At 39.3% G+C, this 23257-nt stretch overlaps 1 protein-coding gene across 12 annotated transcripts in view; it reads right to left on the bottom strand.

Annotated features, from left to right (window-relative positions):
* LOC138831335 (ecto-NOX disulfide-thiol exchanger 1) overlaps positions 1-23257 on the bottom strand; it is a 542641-nt gene that overhangs the window by 57821 nt on the left and 461563 nt on the right. For all 12 annotated transcript variants that reach the window (XM_070028466.1, XM_070028467.1, XM_070028455.1 and 9 more), the window contains one exon: positions 3438-3545. In XM_070028466.1, coding sequence (XP_069884567.1) covers positions 3438-3545 — 108 coding nt within the window. The remainder of the gene's footprint in view (positions 1-3437; positions 3546-23257) is intronic.

Below are 23257 nucleotides of genomic sequence, written 5' to 3'. Positions count from 1 at the left end.
TGGGTGCCAGTATCTCATGCCTCTAATGTTTCTATTCTAGAGACTAAGATAGCTAGGGAAAGAAAGTCCATAGACTCTTATCTCCAATTAATCACCAAAAAACAGGAAGTGGAGGTGTGGTTCAAGTAGTAGATCACCAGCCTTAAGTGAAAAAGCTAAGGGACAGTGAACTGAGGATCCACAGGCAGATGGCTATAGATCCAAGGTTCTCTGGTTCATGATAACATCGATCAAATTAATGGAAAAAATTAACTAATCCTCTTTAAGGGTGCCTCACAGATAGTTCTAATAGGAGTATTTGGGCAAGATAGATGATAGAAAGATAGATAGATAGATAGATAGATAGATAGATAGATAGATAGATAGATAGATAGATAGATAGATGCATGTGTCTATAGATAGTATGTTTTATATATTATATACCTTAAATGTACACCACAGTAATAGCCAGACTGTCTATTAACATAACACATGAAAGGACTTTTAAAAACACCGTGTTTCCCTAGCTTAAGGTTTTCTTAGTAGGGCATTTTTTAATCTTTTTGTTCGGTGAATCTCACCTTTAGTCTAATAAACTGTACTGCCATGACTTATCACAGAAGAAAGGTCTGTTCTGTAGCAGAAGGACTATTTGTTCATGACTATATCATTCAAGAAGTAAAGGACTATTTGATCCATACCTGCATAAAGATATCAGTTGCTCTCCTTCTCCCTATTCAATGAATCTCAGCCTTGCTGATCCAGGTGCCCCTCTGTGCCACTCATTCTCTTCCCATCTCCTGACCACAGTACTGTTCACTCCCCAGCCTGCAGGTGCTTCTCCATGCAGGCCTTGATGCTTCTGCCCTCTCAGTGTCTCTCTCTGCTCCTTTCCCAACCTCTCCTCTCCCTCATCTGTTTTGTTTGACTCTAGGTGCAGGAAGCCCCCATCACTATCCTGGAAATGGAAGGCAACAGTGGTGGAGGGAGGGGCCTAGGGAAGTTGCATCTCAACACACAGGGAGAGCCTAGAGCACTCACCCAACTACCCCTTCCATGAAGGGGTGAGACCCATAAGGGAAGAGTCTGCCCTCAAGACCTAGCCTTTCTTGTCAGTATTCCTCATCACTGACAATTGCTTCAAATAGCAAAATCATAAATGTTGAGTGAAGGATACACATTTCTCTCTGTGTGTATGTACCTGCAAGTATATTTATTAAGGCAGTATCTGTGTGGGCACAGATGCAGTGTTTCCATGTATAGCTGTAGTACACATGCACAAAGAAAGCCTGGGAAAGCCATGTTTGTGGAGGCAAGAGGTATTTTTCCATTTACTTCCACGGGAGGGTGGACTGCCAGGAGAGGGCCTGAATTGTGTACTGTGCAGATGTCCTTCTTCAAGGACAAGTAGAGACAGTATGGTGGGGCTCTCAGGCAATGGCTTGGTAGTGGAAATAGTACACAGGTGGCCACTGGCGATTGCATATCACTCCCTCCTACAAGAGACTTGGATATTCTTGGTTCCTCTATTAAAAAAAAAAACCATCAAGTCTGCTGATGCAAAAACGACTTCTTTCTCATGCCTATTTTCTTTTTCCTTTTTCTTTTTTTGTCAGTCATGGGGCTTGAACTCTGGGCCTGGGCAAACACTCTCCCACTTGAACCACAGTGTCACATCTGGTTTTCTGGTGGTTAATTGGAGATAAGAGTCTCACAGATTTTCCTGCCCAGGCTGGTTTTGAACTGCGATCCTCAGATCTCAGCCTCCTGAGTAGCTAGGATTACAGGCATGAGCCCTCCGGCTCCTGGCTTCTCATCCCTATTTTTTAAGTCTTTAATGACAGTAGTTGTCCTGACTCTTCATATTCAGTCATCCTTCCTCCTCTCTCTTCTTCTTCCCATCCCTCTCCAGCTCCCCAATTCTCCAATAATGGAAAGTCAAGTGTGACCTTCCGCCCCACGTGAGTGTTTTACTCTTTAAAAACACATGCCATAACACCTCCATATCAATTTCTTTGGCACAACTCAAGAGTCTATTCTTATGACTAAGTTTGGATTTCAAATCAAAATAAAAGTATTTCAGTTGTTTAAAGAAGGGAAAAGTCCACCCCTCCCCTCTCCAATTAAAAGCTTTATATATTTTTCTTTAGAAGCCAAGGAGAGAGCAAGTAGAAAAAACACCAGCATAAAGCTATGGTCCTTGCATTGTAACAATGACAATGTGTGTGTGTGTGTGTGGGGGGGGGGTGTTGATGGTGTTCCCAGACTGCTGATAAGTGTGAATTGAGTCAACCAGACATTCAGTTCAATCTCACATTGCTCAAATCATACAGATTCAGTCTATTATTAACCATATATATTAACCATATAACATCATTACTTTTAACCATATAACATATATTACCATATTAACCATATAACATCATTACTTTTGTACACCATTTTGTCCAAGGCCCTAAAAGTTTACAAATACTCAGTGTCTTCACTTTTCCCTAACAAGTCATTTATACTTTCTGGGGACAATAACTAATAAAATATATTTATAATCTAATAATCATTGCAAAAAATAAAAATTGTTTATAAACTAGCTGAGTCCCAGCTGATTATGGCCATGCTCTGCTTACTTCATATTTTCAATTTTCTAAATCTCTGATTTAGAATAAATGGTATAAATAATGTTCTCATAGCTATGTGTGAATGAAAAACTTAGCACAACCTGCACTTGGTTCACCAGCACCGGGTTTATTATCTGTGATTTTTTTTGTGCCCGCTCATTTCATTAGCACTCATTACTTTCTTGGCAACAGGGAGAGGCCAGAACTCAGAAAGCATTTCAAGGGCTCTCATGGCTCCTCCAGGACAGACAATGGGGCTTAGATTTCACTGGGCTGCCTGCCTGCAGAGTGATCCATCTTCTCCTGCTGTAAGACAATACCCTCCCATCCACTTGTCAATGTCAGGCCACACTTCTGGATCAAAGAAAGCCAGGATGAAATGATCAGATTTACAAACTTCATATGAAAGGTTTGTAGCACTTGCTATGCCTGGATAAGTGCCCTGATTCAGAGAGACGGTATATTTTTAATGTAGCCATGAATCTGTCTCTTTTCTCCCTGTATGTCTGCACGACCATCACAGATTAGACTAAACTTGTTTTCTTCATTCTCAGACCTAAGAGGAAACTAACTGCTTATTTGTCTACATTGCCAATATTTAAAAATGTATCAAACTTCATTCATATTTTCTTGAATAAATATTCACACGTAGGTAGGCCTTGGTAGGAACAGGGGTGAAGAGAGAGAGATGTTGAGAAAGACATTATAAATTCCACAGAGCAAAGTTGCTAGAGTTGACAGGGTAGGGGCTATTTATTCTGCAGATTCCCTTCAGTCATGTCTGTGTGAGCCATGCACTGGGGAATATGTGGTGGGGATGTCTAAACTGATTTGTTTGCTTACCTGTTCGTGGAGAACTTTCAGTAGTGCTTGTGTGTGGGACTGCTCTTCCTTTGCTTGTTCCAGTTCTGACTTTTTGTTATTTAGCTCCTCCTGGATGGTCAGTAATTGCTATGAAAATAAAAGGATATTGAACATCAGTAGGTCTGCAGGCCAGGAGAACATAAAATATGCACCATATCCTCAAGATGACCAGCATAGAGTTTTACACCACTTAGAGCTCCATCTAGATACTGGCTGAACTTTGGTGATGTATTTCCCCCACTTAAGTGTAGGGAACACTGCCGTTCTGACTACACATTTAGGCTGTTTGTGATCCTGATGTACAAAATCTGTTTTAGTATCTGTGAAGGCACCATTATATTTCTCTGAAAACATATGCAGAATATATTAGTGAACAACATCCTGATAGCTGATGAGATCAAATAATAAAATTAACTCATTTTGTCCAATTCAATTCACTTGCATATTAAGGCAAAGCTAGCTTTCTGGCCACCCCAGAGAACTACTTCACCAAGTGGCAGGTACCACAAAGGATCATCTTATTTTCTCTGTTATGACGATGAGGTTTTATTAGATCAGCAGGAACTCAAGTCCAAACTACAATCAATATATCAGCCAAGAAAACTGCTGATATAAGCTGTCAAAACATGAAGCTATGGCTTACATTGCTATTTTGAAGCAGGACATTTAAGGGATTTTTTGAGCTCTCCTGGCCCCATACCTATAACTCATGGGGAGGCTGATTTTGTCTGCCTAGATTCCACTGCTGATTCTCGGCCACACAGTTCTATGTTAGAGGCTGGAGAAGATGCTCATGAGCTTCAAGATGGGCTTTGGAAACAACTGTTTCTGTTCACATCTTGACAACAAAGGACCACTTTGAAAAGACAAAGGAGGATTTTCCTGTTGCTATACCTAACAAATACTGCATTGATGATGGGGAGGGTTAGTATATTCCCCTCAGGAAACAACCTATCTCCAACGTCCAGGTTGCCTTTTCAGAGCCTGGTCAAACCTGAATATCAAAGTCTAAAGAAATACTGGCATTGCCTTTCTCATTAACTAAAAGGGCTGCATTCAATCTTCAAAATGACTGGCTCTGTAGGACTTGCAGGGTAGATGGTAATCAAAGCACACTGCTCTTTCCCTTGACTTGGCACTTGTTCCTCCTTGCTTTGGCGCCGAGTCCAGATTTAAGAACCACTTTGGGTTTCCCTGGCAAAAACAGTAACGTTCTTATCATTTCCCGAACACTTAGTGCATTCTATTCTCCTATCTGTCCATATCACCATCCAACCACATCTGGCTCTGGTTTGTGTGGAACACTGCTGTCTGAACAGGAGGGACAACCCTGTGCCTTCAATCTCACTCATGACAGGCCCAACTGTCCCAAGGTAATCTGTGTCTCTGATATAGAGATATCAAATGGTTTTAACTGAGCAATTTCAAATCCAATCTTTTTTTGAACATGTGTTGGAACTACTGAGGGCTTTGTAAGGTTCTCTACTACTTGAGCCTTTCTGCCCAGGGCTGGCTTTGAGCCATGATTTACCTTCTTATAATGTCCTGTATAGCCAGGACCACAGGTATGAACCACCTTTTCCAGCTTATTGATTGGGGTGTGATCTACGAACCACCTTTTCCAGCTTATTGATTGGGGTGTGATCTACTGCCTCTGGTGACTGCATAATATTCTGTGGAATATATTGACCCATTAAGTCATACCATAGTCTTAGGAAAGGATCTGGACATTGTCTCTGGGCAGTTGGGTAGGTCTGTGGATCTTCCTGTTCGTTTTGTAAAGAACACACAGTGTTTCAGTAATGAACTTGGGGAGAGGGAGAAGAATACTACTTGGGTTCACCTCTCAGCTGTTACTTCCAACACTGCATAGTAATGAGAGAAGTCTACTGCAATCTTTCACCTACACTTTCCAACTCTCCATCCTATAGAAACATACACAATCCCTGCCCTTGACCCCACTTCTTAAGCTTCCTTTCCCCTTCCTCCCTGGGAATCACACTTTTTAGATAAAACATCTCCTCTTTTATCATTGCTCCCTTTGCTTCTCATGAGTAGATAATCACTTCAGTGGTTTACAGTGTCTAGATCCTTATTTAAATGTATATATTTAAATGTATACATTGTCATGGCTGTCCGGGTTTTCTATATTTTTAGGATCCAGCCAGATTAACATTTTGCATAACTCCTCTATTGCTTCTGGTGGCTGTATAATATTCTGTAGAATATTTTAGCCCTCCCTCCCCTCCTTTTTTTTGTACCTAATATACCCTTCCAATGAAGGATACTCAAACTGTCTCTAATGCTTCTCACTTTGTACAAGGTGAATATTCTAGAACATGTTTTCCTGTGGTCCTGTGGAATGGTTTCCCTTACACACATAATCAGGGCTGAACTTCTGGGCTCACAGATGTGCCTAGCCAGATGTTGTAGCAAAGCTACCCTACATTATGGTAATACTGCTCCACATACACCCCAGTGGTAGGTAAGAGCTGCACTGTCTCACATCTTCATGGAAAGCATTTTTCAGGTTTTTTTCATATTTGCCAGTTACAGAATATAAAGATTCTTCATTTAAAAATTCTATTCTCTGATCCTCTGCAGTTATAAGCATCTCATCATATGCTTTCAAGCTTTGGGGTTTTATCTATCCTTCTTAAAAGAATAGTCAAGGGCACTGGTTCTTCATTCTGATCATTCTGGTTATTTATTAATATCATCTGAGAAGATTTTTTAAAAATACTGATTTCTGGGCTCCACAGGAGGCCAATTAACTCTGAATAACTAGATGTGGGACCCAGGCATTGATTTCCTTTTTATACAAAAAACTTTCACAGTTAATGCTAATGCATAAGGAGGGAGTGAGAATTCCTGCTTCCTTCAATGTTCACTTAATCTGTGGCCCTACTATGTGACTTCATTCTACATGTCTATTCCACTAATGTCACCAGTGCTTTTTGTAATTGCCACTTGAAATGCCAGGTTCTTTTCTGCCAGCTATAAGCTGTCTCTAGAAATCCCATTTGTATACATGGCTTCAGCCACACATGTCATGTACTAGTTCTTTAGGCTCTGTCTCTCATTTACTATACATTGCATCCTTCTCTGATCGTTTAAATGGTGTCCAATAGCTTATCCTCTCCTCACCCTGCACAACCCTCCTCCTGTGGTATCCAGAGTTCAAGTCTCCACCCCCCCACTCCTGCTTATTCCTCTGTCTTTTCTCCATTCTATCTTTTGTCATAGTTAAAGCTACTAAGATCTTGCCTAATCACACTGACATTCACCCCCTACACTTCTGAGAGATTTGCCCATGCAACAATTAAAGTGTTGCCATGCTTAAAAATATTTTTGGTCTCCTGGGCCCAAAAGATGAAATCCAAACTACAGGACTTCTCATTCTTCCTCAGATATGCATACATTCTCTTACTACTCAGAATTCTGCCTGGCAGTTTCCTACTTGGGGTGTGTGTGTGTGTGTGTGTGTGTGTGTGTGTGTGTGTGTGTGTGTGTGTGTGTGTGTGTGTGTGTGTGTGTGTGTGTGTGTGTGTGTGTGTGTGTGTGTGTGTGTGTGTGTGTGTGTGTGTGTGTGTGTGTGTGTGTGTGTGTGTGTGTGTGTGTGTGTGTGTGTCAGTCATTGGGCTTGAACTCAGAGCCTGGGTGCTGTCTCTGAGCTTCTTATGTGTGTCTGGGAGCTGTCTCTCAAGTCTTCAGCTCAAGTCAAGCACTCTACCACTTGAGCCATGGTGCCACTTCTGGTGGTTTATTGGAGATAAGAGTTTCAGGGACTTTCCTGCCTTGGCTGGCTTTGAACCACAATACTCAACTCTCAGCCTCCTGAGTAGCTAGGATTACAGGCATGAGCCACCAGTACCCAACTAGTCTCTAAGCATTTTTTTGCTCAAGGCACACCTCCACTTTTGTCCTTTTTGATGATTAATTGGATCTAAAAGGCTCACAGATTTTCCTGCTGAAGCTGCCTTCAAACTTTGATCACCAGATCTCAGCCACATGAGTTGCTAAGGTTACAGGTATGAGCCATAGGTATCCCCGCTTCTACTCAATCTTGAAGCCCCAACTCAAAGGTTGCTCTGAGCCAACACCAATCCATATGATACTTCTCTCTGCAACTGAAAAGAGTCCCATCCTCTCAGGGATAGGGAGCCTTTTTAATTTTTTCTCCAAAGGGCTATTTGGATATTTATAACATCATTCACATACCACACAAAATTATCAACACAGGCAGAGAAGCTATAGGCAGCCACCAAGATGCATATAGGAAGCTTATGCATCTATGATTTAAGGCCAAGAGGGATAGACACTCCCCACCCCTACCACTCACAAAGGCACAGGCTTGGGTAATAGAGTAGGGACTGGGTTTCTTTCTCATTTACTTTGTAGGCTTGGCTTCATTACTATTTTCCAGGGCAAAACCTACACAATTATGGGCAGTAGCCTTGGGTTCTTCCCCAATAAAGAATCAACTAAGCAACCATAGTTCATCTAACCTCTATGCTTCCAAGGCATTTGCTACAGTACAACACATTTCCTAACTATCTTCAGTTAGACTAGACCTAACAAAAGTGGGGTTGATAATGTGTCAGTTGGGTACACGTAACACGTAGTAGGTAGTAGGTAAGGATAAATGAAAGATTGCTCTGATTTCTCTGGGGTTGAACCAAAATGACAACAAAAACACTTTGAGACTCTGCTGCTGGGTAATTTATTGTTTTAGACATATGAATATATAAAACTTTCAGAGGAAAATAGCAGCTCCACTTAAGACATTTTGATTTATTGCACTGGCAGTTCCAGATACCCTTTTTAAATCTGAAGAGGAATATCTCTTAAAAGGTTAAAGAATTCCAATCAATTAATTCATAATTATGTAATTAATTCTTCATGTCCCAGTTTTAAAATAAAAGAATAAAACTACCACTAGAGGGAAAATTAAAACCAACACTACAGACTATTTTGTGTATTCTACAAAATTAATGCTTTATTGTTTACAAAGTATAAACCTGCGAATCTAATATTTATGTATTCAAAACAGTGGTGATTCAAACTTGCTATTCTTCATTTGACTAGATGGCCCACAAAAACAGTGAGAGCATTCACAACTAGATAATTTAAGTCAGCCTTTCTGGTCCTTTTCATTGATATTTATGAGACTGTATAATATTCTTTCTAGTTTGAATTTTTAAGTACCACTGTGTCTCAATTACAGAAGTTCACAAGCAGCAAGAACTTAATCAGAAGTGTCTCCTGGTTGGATTGGCTGACTACAGCATAATTTTAATTTAACATTTGAGAGTATGGCATTAAACAGATGCACTATTACATTCTTTGGTGGTTACAACTGAGTGTGTTCCAATTAGACAATTATCCATATGCCAATCAAGTGCAAACACTGGCGGACAATAAGCAGGTAAATAAATGCTGTACCTGACACAACTTGATATTTCCAGGCCACTGATTTAATAGGATCATTTGTAATGCTCTTTGGGAACAGAGTCTTCCGTGTGTAATGGGTCTTTTTCTTTTTTTTCCCCTGACAAATTCACAGAGCATTACAAATGTTATTTGGAGCCCCAGAATAAGTGAGGTCACATCTCCATTTTTACAGATGGGAGAATTGTAGGAACATAGAGGTTGAGCCATGTATCTGAGGTCACGCTGTCTGGGGGAAGACCTACCACTTGCACAACTCAATTTTCCTGCTTCAAGCTGAGATTTCTACCTTGGCAACCACAAAGCACTGTCAATTTTAAATGGAAATCAGGACATGCCAAACTTAAAATCCTTCTAGTGACAATTTGTACCTAGGCATTCATCATTCCCATTTATGAGCTAGGCTGCTGCAGAGAAGCTACTGTGTATGCTGCATTCCTTTAGAAGCTGCTATCTTTTCCTGCTCTTTTTTTTCCCCTTAAATCTTCTAATTTTGTTTTAAGGTAAAGTTAACAGACTATATAAGGTTGCATAGAAGTCAGAGAGGACATGTAAATACTGTATGTGAAATACACCACCAGCATCATATTATAAGAGTGACAACTTCAGAATTATGTACCAGGGATCTTATGGATCTTTGGCAGGAGATTGTGTGGGGGTGGGATGGAGGTTATGGATGGCACAAAATATCCCCAAACAGAACCCTGAACTTGTGTCATGTATGGTTGCAGAGAATGGCACTTTCTAAATTTATTGTGGCATCCTACCTCATGACACCAGCTGGGTAGATACTGACAGTGACTGACACTAACACACACACATACACACATCCCCCCCCCCCCCCCCGCCTCCTTTCCCAGTGCTTGGCTCTAGCTCAGTTCTACAACAATCTGCTAATACTCATTCACTCACTCATTCATTCAATCAGTCAATACTGAACTTCTATGTGCAAAATGCTGGACTAGGTAGAAGACATTGAGAAAACTACTTCACAGTACTGGGTCATGAAGATGCTAGTCTATACAAAATAATGTTTCCGGCAACACAAAATCCTCCAATATTGGTGACCACTAGTATGTTCCCATAGGAATTCAGGAGTTTTAGGGGATCAGATGAGAGGTTAAGGGAAATGGACACAAGGAAACTATTGTGAAATGTAATTTACTCTGGAAATAAGTCACTGATTAAATATTCCCCATAGAGGGCTAGGAGTATTTAAATCCATGGAGTGTCATAAATTTACATTTAACATGTTTTTGGCTTTTCTGACTTGGTTTTGATAAATATTATCCCATTCCTGTAGTTATAAATCAGACATACCTCTCAGGGGACCTGACTTTAAGGCCACCTAAGGAATGAGGAAAGAGACTTCCAAAGGAAGTTTCCCCACAGAGGCCATGGTAGGTGTGCCCATGTCTGGATGGTCTGGTGCATGTACCACTTTGAACATCAGGTCTCCCTGGTAGTTTCTGAGAGCTTACTACTGTCAGTATCCCTCATCTCCAACTTGATTTCCCTGAATATTTATTTCTACCGTAGCCAGCTCCACCAGTACCTTACCCTGCTATAGTGCTGAGATGGAAGCATACACCCTAAACTCTTTCCTACTTGGTGGGATCCTTTTCCTTTATCCACCTCCCCAGGCCCCTAGGCCCTCCATGCCTCCATTCTGTTTTGTTCACTGACTTTGGCCTGGAAAAGAGGACAGTCTAACGATATCTGCTTTACAACTAATAGAAAATCCAGTCACTCTCTGATTGTCAGGGAAAGCTGAGATATAAAAATAAATCAAGTACACATGGGACAACCTAAGAGCAAGGCTTTGCCTAAAGACAAACACATCTCAGGGTATTTCTGACAAGGTAAAGAAACTTGGCTCCAGGGAAGGAGCCACACAGTACCTATAAAGTTCACTTTTCTCCTTGGGAAAGGAATGAAATTGAACTTGCTTGAATTTTCCCATTACAGGGGGTGGTAACACTACTCAAGTTCTATTCTAGTTGGAAATGTCATCGACTTACACCGGGGAATGAAAACGTACTTTGATTTATGCGGAGCATAAGGGTAACCCAGCCTGTGGCCCTAAGCATCAATCCTGGTGCCTTTCTCTCTGCCTTAGGCACAGTGACCCTTGGGGGAGGGATAGGGACCTCTCCCAGAGAGAGCTCCACTGCTCAGCAGATGACTGATGACCTAAAGCTGGATCATAGGAATGAAATTGTGTTCAGGACTAATATCCTATTACACCAGGCTATACATATTTAATTCCTTGGGTCTTTCCTCATAAATCAATTCCTCCCAGACCTTAATCTCGTCAATATCTTTTCTGATATTGAATTTTAAATGCCATTCTCATTGCTAGGCAGAAAGGCAATCTCTTGTTCTTGATGGGATCAGGTTGCATTTATCGCAGAGAGATGTTTGGAACGTGGCCTTGTCCCCTGACCCTGCTGTTAAAAGCCTAATGTCAGCCAGAACCAAACAACCAGGGCCAGCTAGCTCCCCCTCTGAAAGACCCTGAACCCTGGGATTATGCCTACCAGTACCCTGGGGATTTGGAACAGCAAGGGAGGCCAATGAGAAAACAATACTAAGTGTTTTTATGTCTCTTGGTCTTCACAGGGGTGCTGGAGACTTCATGAAAGACCCTGCTTGATCCTCCCAGGGGCAGGGTTGCTGGTAGGAATGCCACTTCCTGGGACAGTTAAGAGGCTAACACAGAAGCATTTAAAGTGTGTCTACATCTGAGAGAGAGCTCCTAGTGTCTGCAGGATTAAGTCCAGGAAAGAACTCAAGAGAACAGGGACTCAAAGCGGAGATATTTCTAGGCTTCCCAGGGCTAGTCCATAATGAACTAGGATTTCCCCTGCTGCAGGAAAAAAGAGAAAAGAAAAAAAAATCCAATAATCCTATCAACCAAGCAATATTTCCAAAGGGAAGCAGGCATGATTTTTGCAGATTCTTATGAGTCAGAGAGAGGATGGAAAAACTCAGCAAGTCATAGAGATGATGACCTGAGTGAAGGTTTAAGTATAGAGATGTAGGGAGCTACATACACTCATTGTTAATAATAATAAAGATAATAATAAAACTTATCAAAGTTCTTTCTATTTATTATCTTGGTGCATCAGCAATTTTGAGAAAATGAGTGATGAAATACTCCACAAAAATTCTTTCATTAATCTAAATTCTAAATAATTGCTGGCAGTACTGTTAAACTATTAAAATTTAATAATGCATAATGGAGGATTGATCTCCGGGCCTTGTGATTGCCAGACAAGCACTCTACCACTTATGCTACACCTCCCAGAACCACAAATTCATTTTATATTCCAACTATTGTATCCCATCTCTCAAGCCCTCCCAATCCTTGTCATTCACACAGAAGAACAAATCTATACACATTTGACTCGGATTATTTATTTCTGCTTGTTTTGGACTCCAAAAAATTCCATCTCTAGAACCATACACTCTAGATTTCAACAGTGTATTCACACTAAACAATAGTAGAAGAGTTACTGCAAAGTTTAGGATTCGCACCTGAACAACTTCAAGTCTTTCTGGGATTATTGCATTAATTTTTATGCTTAAAACATAAAAAGTGAGAGAACTACCAGTTGTGTTATCTAGGGCTGATAGTGTAAATTTTAGTTCCTGGGGGAAACAGTTTTACTGAATTTAATATTTTTAAAAATTGAAACGTGCTCTTTTTAAATGGCTAATGGCTTCCTTTAACATTGAAAAACAAATTAAGAACATGTTAAACCCATTCCATAATTATCAGTTGCCTAAACTGTGTTTTTGTATCTGGTTTTGTTGAAAGTCCACATATCAAGTGTGGGACAATGACTCACCTACAACATTATCTAAAGGTGGATTAATAAAAGGAATTGAATAGACAATTGTGATTTTTTCCTCTTATTGTACATACGTGTGTGTGTGTGTGTGTGTGTGTGTATGTGTGTGTGTGTGTGTGTATTTATGTCATGGAGCTTGAATCAGGGCCTGGATGCTATCTCAGAGCATCTTTGTGATCAAGGCTAGTGCTCTACCACTTGAGCTACAGTGCCACTTCCAGCTTTTTCTGGGCAGTTTATTGGAGATAAGAGTCTCATTGACTTTATTGCTTGAGCTGGCTTTGAACTGTGATCCTCAGATCTCAGCCTCCGGAGTAACTAGGATTACAGGTGTGAGCCACTGGCAAATGCTTTTATTATGATGTTTTTACTAGCACTTATGCTAATAAAAGCACATGTGACATTCAATATAAGAAAACTTTCTTGGCCATTATTATTATTATTCATTTCATGAGTTCACTGGAAATAATGTCATTTAGAGGAAAGAAATGTTTAACAAGTGTTAAATTGTTAACTAGTGTTAAATTGTATCAAGTGCATGACTATAAACAACATCTGAGAGAGGGAGATCATGACCTTGCCTGTTGGGCTGGGGGATAGAGGGAATTACTCCATCAGATATGATTTTCTAAGACCTTTCTCAGAATATGCCAGTCAGAGAGGCTTGTGTAAAACACAGGTATTTCTTGGCCTTCATGAAACCAACTGGAATTACTGGTCATGATCCTCTAAGACAACTCTATTCTGAGAAGAAATACAGCCAAGGGCAAGCAAAAGACAAATGAGCCACACACTTAACATTTGAAAGGAATTGGCTCTATTGTTGAGTTGCTGTTCTACCTTCAAGTTTCTTTAATGCTCTGTTCTCCTCTTTTTCCTAATCTTTCTCCCCTGATGACTGTCTCATGAGGAATAATTTATCATCTGCAATGAAATACACAATTAATTTCTTGAACCCAGGAAAAAAATGAATATAAACATGTTTTACTCTAAAACTGATGGCCTCTTTCTCGAATGGTTTCTCTTTATGACATCATTTTCAGGGCCAGCTGGGCTTCCTGTTTTTCACTTACTTCACAGGATGAATAAACTATTTACCAGTTGGATATTGTGAGATTAAAAAACAATCACTAAGCAAGGTCCTTTCAATAAACAAAAGTATTGAGTGTAAGTAATGTCATTACCTTCCTTGAAAAAATGGGAAGAGGGAGACCCAGGTAGGTCAAGGAAGTTTTAGCTAATATGTGTGCCCCACCCAGGTATACTAGTTGCCCTCCTTCAGAAAATTTCAAAACACAGAGCAACCAACTTGAATTACTGCTATCCATGCAATTGAGAAGAGAAAGTGTCAAATGTCTCCTTCAAGTAGGAAGAGCTATCGGAGCTATTCTCTCTGCTGCTGGCAACTGCCCTGCAAATGATAATCCTATTTGCTGAGATTTATCTATTCTTATCACTTCATTTTGTAATTATATAAGCTGGTTATCACCCCAACCTCTGGGCACGTGTACAGTTGTTAATGTAGAAATTTAGGATATTAGCATGCTTTCCAGCCAGGTTGGCCCATTTACTTCAATCAAATAGGAGCCAGAATGAACAGCTGATCTTGCAACACACCCCAAAGGCCAACAGAGACTTATTCATTCCTTGTAGGGTTTATAACTCAGTTATGATCAAAGATGACAGTTAGAAAACCCTGTATGGGTGATTTGTTGCCAAAATCCTAGTAGCTACCTTGGGAGAGGTGTTTTTCCAACTGAGTCAGGTTCATCCAGTTTAGCCACTGCAAAGAGCCAACCCATAATCATTCAAGCATCATCAGCAACAGATATTACCACCATCACGGGCCTTATGCTTGCATTTTTCAGAAAGCAGCTTTTAACTTAATGGATACAAAAGAAATATATGTGCTGGAATCTTGAGAGCTTTTAGTTGATTGTTAATGGAAAAGGAAGTGGTAAAGACCTAGTGTGTTCTGTAGATAAGTGAATAGAGGAAATAAAACTGAAGGTATTATCTCTACATCAACTAGAGATGCCTAAGGATAGAAACTTGATAAATTATGGATCTAGAATCTCCGCTGTTACTTAACTCATGATAACTGCAGAACTTCAGTAAAGAAAATCCAATGATTCTAATATTCCCGATTTCTTTCTGCTAACTAAAAGGATCAGATACCTAAGAACAGGGCAAATAGAGAAGAGCATCCTGAACTTAGCATTCAGAAACCTGAAGTGGCTCTGGATCCAGCTCTACAAATAAACAATCACATTTATCTACAGAAGTGGGAGGCAGAGAAAGTCCAATCGTTCCCCATCAAGTTTCAAAGTTACTTTCATATATTTAGACTGGTCTGGAACCCCACAGTTTAGGTGAAAGAGAATCCCACACATCCATCTCAGGGGACCATGCAGAGGCAGGCAGGCATAGGAGAAAGATTATTATAGGGTTTTTTAGAGAAGCCATATTTCCCCCAAGAGGGAGCACATGGCCTCTGTCACCATCCAGGTAGCAGGAGGGTCTGAGGGAAAGGAAGTGAGGTAGATGGGAGTTCAGGTGGGTCTGGGCAGAGAGAGGGAGGGGCCAGCTGTATGGCGGGAACTCCAGGTGTGGGTGGAGCTGAGGACCAAAGGTGAGCATAATACTAACACAATACTAACATTAGGACTCTCAGAATAACCAGAATCTTTGGAGGGCTTCAGGTTTCTTCTGTTCTCCCTCCAATCCAGGATCAGGTGAGGGCTGCAAGAGACAAGCCCTGTTTCTCTAAGAGTCTTTACCACCTGCAGGTGATCCTTTGCAGCTGTTTAACCTCTGGACTATACCAGATTTGCCCATCCTTCAGCCTCAGAGTCTTAAAGGAAAAACAACAGTAACAGCAGCAGCAAGCGAAAACTCTAACAAATACCACAATTGTGAAACATGCTGCATATTCCTAATAATGGGGATGAGGTTTAGTTGGCACAATACAATGTGGCACCACGATCTTTCAAAGATCTCAAAAAAATGCAGACAGAAAATTACCATCTTGAACTAATCTTGTCTGCTTCTGAAACATTAAATACAGGAAGCATTAACCAAGGGAACTGAATTACTCAGATACTTTAGCATAAATGGTGCCAGTATGGTTACGCATTGATAACAGCACAAAAGGCTCCCATGGTACATAAATTAAGAGAAATTAGAGCTGTAGTTGCAAAGGCCCCATTGATATCAACCTACTCAGTAATAAAGAGCTTCTCCAGCCTCAGAAATGCCCTAGCCTCAGAAATGCCCTATCAATTGTATAAATCATCACCTCACACCTAGGATGTCTACCATGACTTTCAGATGAAAATTTCTATCACTAGTCAGCTGAAAAAGGCTAGCACAAAAGAAAAAGTACTTGTCCAGGCAATATGGCTACTTAAGAATGCACTGCAGAAACAGGGGAGGAATGACACAAAATTTAGGGTTGATCACTTTCAAAAGGAAAAGAATAAGAAAGCTACATCTTTAGGGTTTGCTAGCAGACTGTGTAACAGCAGTGAGATGAGTTTTTGCCTTCAGAAGTCAACTTGAAAATGTAAATCATGATGCAAAGATCATGGCAAAAGGAAATAGCATTCTACAACTTAGATGCCCATCAACAGATGGATGGATAAAGAAAATGTTATATATATATATATATATATATATATATATATATATATATATATATATATATACACACACACACATACAAAGGAGTATTATTCTGCCAACAAGAGGAATGAAATCATATCATTTGTTAGAAAATGGATAAAACTGGAGATCATCATGTTAAGTGAAAGACAGACTCAGAAAGACAACTAGTACATGTTTTATCTCATTTATGGAATCTGGATTTAAAGAAAGATAGGAAACAAGAACATGAACAGAAAAGTGCAGCATTAAAGGGGGAATCCATGGAAACCAGGATCAGGGAAAGAAAGCATAAGAGAGAAAAATATGATCCAAGTATCTTGCTTACAAACACGAAAAAACTACAACAAAATCCATTAAAATTTTTTTCAAGAAGCTGGGCACCGGTGGCTCAGGCCTGTAATCCTAGCTACTCAGGAGGTTGAGATCTGAGGATCAAGGTTCAAAGCCAGCCTGGGCAGGAAAGTCTGTGCGATTCTTATCTCCAATAAACCACTAAAAATCCACAAGTGGTGCTGTGGCTCAAGTGGTAGAGGGCTTGCATTGAGCTGAAGAGAGCAGGGGCAGCACCCAAGCCCAGAGTTGAAGCCCTGCAACCAACAACAATAACAAAAAAAAAATCAAGAAAGATAAAAATGACTAAGGGAAGGGAAAACAATAATAGAAGGAGTAGATGTAATAAAAGAATCCTATAGATATATGTATGGAAACATCATAATGAAATCCCTTAATTATACAATTAATACTCACTAATAAGAACAGTTTGAAAAATTAGTTTTTTTCTAGTCCAAGTGCTTACACTGGTTTTAAGAAGGATTATTTTAGGATTAATATGGGAGGGATTAAAATATCTTCATGTTTTGCTACTGAGTTGACAGTGGATAGACTTTATTATGATAAGAAAGTTTTCTGTCAAGCTTCCTTCTTCTTTGGTTGCTTTAATTTTAAATCACAAATGAATATTCTATAGCTATTAAAATGATTATATTATTCAAGTTTAACCTGTTAATGAGTTATATCCTATTAATAGGACTTTTCTTCTTTTTGAAAAGATTTTTATTAGCATACATTAGTAGTACCAAGGGGGGTTCATTGTGACATTTCCTGACAAAGCTCACTTCCTCCATCACTCTTCCTTAGTCCTCTACCATCCTTCAAGAGGTTTCATTTTCCTATTTTCATATAAGCAAATAAAGTCCTTTGACTATTTCCATCCTCATTTACCCTCTCTATTCACCTTCCCACCTCCACTGATACATTCCCCCCCAAGAGTCTGTTTTCTGTTTTATTTTTTAGTATGCATTAATTGCATGAAGAGGAATGATATTTCAGATGTGTATATTTTATTTTAACCAAAATAATCTCTTTTTCTTTCTTTCCCTCTTCCCTCTTCTCTCTCTTGACCAACAGCTTTCCTTGAGATCCCTTATACCATCTTCTTACATAGCTGTAATATATTCTGATATTACTCCATGGCCCTTTTCCCTCTTCTCCCTTGCAATACCCAAAAGAGTTCCATAGTTAGAATCATATTCTATGAGTGTGTGTATATATACATGTGTACACACAGAGAATGTATATATATATATACACACACACACACACACACACACACACACACACACACACACACACACACACACACACACACTCACACATATATACATGCATGTCTACAAAATATGATAGTGTTTGTAGGAAGACTTTTCCAATGTTTAAACAAACTTACATTTCTGAAATATATCTAATTTGGTCATTTATAACATATCAAACTCAAACTTTCTTTTCTGAAGGAATTTTAAACTATATTCATAAATGACAGTGGCTTGTAAATTCCTCCCATTTATGCTGCCCTTGTCCTTTTTGGTATCAATATTATAAATACACTCTCCATAGACAGACACAAAAATAAAGAATTATCTCAACAATGCAAAATTTACTTCTAAAGAAAGTCTCAACACCAGCAAAAAATCTGGCAACCAAGCACACAGAGCAGGCAGGCTGGTCCCCTATTTATCCTTAATATAGCAGGCCCTGCCCCCCTGCTCAGATTGGTTGAGCTCAAGTTCACAATCTGCTATGATTGGCTAGTTTGAATAGGGTAATATGTATTTACATAAAGCGACTTTGAACCAAGATGAATAGTATACAAGTAATCCCAAAATATACCTGCACACTGTGCTATTTATTGAACAAGTGGAGGTATCTTAATCCCATCTCAAAAAGAAACCAGTCAGTTCAAGACAAAGCCTTACATTTCAAAATCCTTCTTCATTTCAAAGCAGGTCCTCTTTTTCTTAACAAGAGCTAGGATCTCAGGCCAAGTAGGAACTTTGAGGCAACATATTTTGATTTATAAAAGACAGTTTTTCTCACCTCAACCCTACATGTCTTACCAAGTAAGTGTTTCCAACCCTGTGTTCTCTGAATGAGTATGTAAAGGACTGGCCTAACTTGCTCTTGAAGGTTCCTAGAATTTGCCTCATACAACAATTTTGCATCTATTGCTTTGATATAAAATTTAAGCTACAAATTCAATTTTTTTAAATGAGATCAGTCAGGTTTTCAATTTCCTCCTAATTCAATATTGAAATGGTTTGTATTTCCTACAGGAATTTGTCTACATCATCTAATTTTAAAAGCATTTAAAGGGATTCTTGATATTCTCTGATCTTTTTAGTCTCTGGGATAACTCTGGCTGTGACTATAACCTTGCTTTCATTTTTAATATTGTTTATTAGGATGAAACTTTTTTCTTGATTGATATCAAAGATTTTCTATGTTTATTAATCTTTTCAAATAGACAATATTTAGCTTTGTTGATCTTCTCTATTGTAACTTTAAAAAGAAAATCCTCTTTATTCTCTTGATATTCTTTTTAGCAGGTGTTGGATGTCTACTGTTTATTGTTTTCCCCCCTAAAATAGATTGCTGGAAGTTTAATGTTTTTCTTTACATTCTGTCTCAGATACCATTCACAAGGTCTGATAAGTTGTATTTTAATTATCAAACACTTGGAAGCATTTTTAACTCTTGCTTCTTGAACTGTCCAAATTTATAGGATTTATTTTAGCTCTCTTTTTTTTTCTGCCATCAATTTCTCATAGCTTTCTTTTCTCAGAAAATATGACAGCAGTTCTTAGAAAGTTGTTGTGATTTGCTTTAAGGGCCAGTGCAGAATTCATTTTTTTGCCAACACTGCAGGCCAATGTATTTTTCTCTGTATGTCCTGCTGAGTTTATAGTGGCTGTGTGCTGTGGAAATGCTTCATTTTTTGTTGTTGTTATGTTTGTGGTGGTGGTTAATTGGAAATAAGAGTCACTGACTTTCCTGCCAGGTCTAGCTTCTGTGATCCTCAGATCTCAGCCTCTTGAGTAGCTAGGATTATAGGCGTGAGACACCAGAGCCAGAGTTTTTTGTTGTTGTTGTTGTTTTTTCCTCTTTTCACAATGCATTCTTTGGAAGGCAGTCATTGTGTGCTGCTCTTAGTCAAGAAGTCAATACTTTTTCACTTTCCTAAGGCTGGAAAGTCACATGTAAGCAGTAGTCTATATGTGTAAGGCTACATACATTTGAAATTTTTTATCAGGTAAGATTGTTCTATTCTCTCCCACTTACTAATGCATTCATAATTTGTTTATATCAGAATGGACTCATAAATGTTTATTTTAAACTTCAGGTTATTATACAATATTGTTTTTTAATTGCAAATTGTTTAGTTGGTGCCTGTGCCACAATTGCATACCTATATTATTGTAAGGTAATTCTCTGTTATTCTTAGTTTATTTTTTAAGCAACATTCCTTGATTTATGGCAGGACTAGATGTTCCAAGTTCACTTTTTATAGCAAGCAGAATTTTATCAGTGTCTATCATTATTAGGATTTACGCTTGTCACTAACTAAAACAACAAGCCACAGGCAAGGGAACAAAAGTATAGAAAATTATGGGTCTGCTTTATTTCATTAAGACAAATTCCAAAAGTCACAGTAAGAGGAACAGCAGAGATATTTGGAGAATTGTCTGTATTCCCTCCTATCTTCCAGGGTCTTTTATATAAAGATTGGGTCTGGAATGTTCTAGTCTCCTTTATGCTCTAGTCTCCTTTATGTTTACTGTCTTTTTGTTAAAGATTTAGACTAACTGTTATTCAAGAACCCAAACAAGGAAGACTAAATGAGAAACAAAGAACAAGTGGGTGAGTCAGAGATACAGGCACCATTGACAATACGTAAATATTTATTGAAAATAAATGCCCTCCATCATGTTCCATCTTCTATATCACCATTTTCTTGTAAATCACTATTTGTAATCTATCTTCACTTTCAACATTAGGAGAAACAACTAGGAAGACATTTTAAGGATGCTGTTGCCTGGTTTGGAGTTTTCTCAAGCTAGAATAAATTTTAATGTTTTATAATTTTTATTAGCATATATTAATCCCACCAGGGGGCTTCACTGTGCCATTTTCATACATGTAATATACTTTGAACAAATTTATCCTATTATCTTTCTTCTCATCAAACACTTCAAACAATTTTTAACAGGTTTCGTGTTCTCTCCCTCCTTTATTCTTCTTTAGCCCTGCCCCAAATAGTCCTCTTCTCTCAACTATCCATGCACCAAAAACTTGGCTCCTTGAGATGCAGCAGAAATAAAAATGTCATCTCTTAGGAATCAACAAGGCTCTTAAGTGTTTGAATAGTAGGAAGGTATTTATGGGCACATATGTACCATCTATGCTCTGTGGTCTAGGTCCTAGGGTCTCAGCCACGATTCAGAGTTAGAGGGTAGCCCTAGACTCACTGGGAGAGACCCTGCAGATAAAATGCAAGTCACGGGTGGTGATAGACCCATGCTTGCCAGTGAAACTCACCCTAAGAGAGTATCTGAGCCATGTTGGATTCTGTAATAATTAGTGATGGTGGTAGAAGGTCTGAGAAATGGTCTGGTAAATATGGCAGAACGGTGGATGATCAAGAGAACAAAAGGGAGAAGGAAATAAAACTCTGAAAAGTCACTGGGTTTATCTTTCATTTGTAAGTGCTGCTGTGATACTCCTTTCCTGGAAATCTACAGCAACATTTCCAATATACTTTCCCCTTTTTTGTGCTTCAGGACTTTCAAGAGTAAGACTGAACTGGCTATACAACCCCCCCTCATGTGTGGGGATAGGGGAGGGGTGTGAGCACAGATACAGAGAGAAGGAGGAGACAGAGACATAGAATAGGCAAAAAGCACAATACTAAAGAGGCAATTACCCAATGGAAGAAACTGCATCCAGTGAAGAACTTCATGATGCTGGTCTTTTCACTGATCAATTGAGTGAAGTGGGTGGTCTATAAATTGAGGACCAGATTGGGCAGTAATTTGTTTAAGCTTCCCTTAATGACTATTCAGGGTGCTTTGTTAAACAGAGGAGAAAACATCGTCTTTAACTAACCATCTAACATCTTGGAACTGAATTCCCAGTTCCACACTTCGGTTACAGTTCTAGAATTTTCAACTAATGTTGGCAATCCTATTGGTCCATATTTAATTGTGATTAATGCTATATGTTTATATACACATAGAGAAAAAAGACATGAAAGAGTAGTTCTGTCTGGGGAGTCTTATTGTTCTTTTTTTTCTTTTTTCTAGGCTTCTTTTATGTTCAAGTTTTTCTACATCAGGATTACATATTCTTCTGCACAAAGAAAAATAAACTACAATGAGAAACTGAGAGCCCAAAACATGCCATGTTCCTCTTCCTTTGTGTGCTCTCTTATGCAGATAAAGAAGATTCTTTCTCTGCCTCAGTCTTTTTCTCATTTCCAGGCTGTTTTCCGTCTGAGGCACCACGCCTATCCCTGCTTTCTCGGCACAGCCTTCCTTTCTGATGAGAAGGAAATTGGCTGTTCTTCCTAATCCCTCTGTTGCCTCTCCTAACCAGCTGCATGGAGAAAGCCTGCAGCTCCATGCCCTCCCAACTGTAGCCCACGTCACGAGGTAGATAATTGCATCAGTCTGGCTGGGAGCAGGACACCTGCTTTTTGCAGACGGACATGGCGCCAGCAGGTTCAGGGTTTTAGTGTGAACAAGTCTGTTTCTTTGCACTGGCAGACTATAACAAAATGAAGTCAAGGCCAGCCTACAGTATTCATTTTCGTGTCCATGGCTGAAGGGAGAGAGATGGCAATGGTCAAATGGAAGAGAAGGCCAGATTGTGTCTGCAGCAAAGGGCCATTTTGATTTACTACACTTAAGAAAAGATCCATTCCACTATAAATCTGGTACTCATAGTGCAATATAGCCTATAAGTCAGGAGGCAATTTCCAAGAGAGGTGGTGAAAGGGAAGGTCATTCAAAGGTCATCCAGATTCTGTTGCCAGGACAGAGAGGGGGGAGAGCACAATTCCTCTGTCCTAGGAACTTGTAAGTCTACTGCAGATTCTGGGCCTTCCATTGCAGGTCAGACAACACTACCGAAAGCAGAAGCCAAACAATTATAATGGTCTGCACAGGCAACGCCTGGCTCCTACATTGATTCATCTTCTGGCCTCATTATTTTTAGAAGGAATGATTACTAATGAGGATGCATTTGGTGATCAGATTAATTAATGGCAGAGCAGGAAAAACTAATGATGAGATGAAGCTTCCCATAGTTAAGTTTTATTAGCGCTTCTCTTCCCCTTCTCAGAAGTGAAGAGATTTATTTTTGCAGTTCAGCTTTAATAAATACAAGCTGCATGTATGTTGTTTCCCTTTGGCTGGCTCTTTACTAATGCAAAGACCAAATGAGGGGTTGTGATACAGAAAACAAGCAATGGGCTTTGGCAGATAATATTGC

The sequence above is a fragment of the Dipodomys merriami genome, unplaced genomic scaffold (assembly GCF_024711535.1).
Source record: "Dipodomys merriami isolate MVZ:Mamm:240054 unplaced genomic scaffold, mDipMer1.0.p SCAF_192, whole genome shotgun sequence".
Lineage (NCBI taxonomy): Eukaryota > Metazoa > Chordata > Mammalia > Rodentia > Heteromyidae > Dipodomys > Dipodomys merriami.
This window is presented reverse-complemented; position numbering and strand designations above follow the sequence as displayed.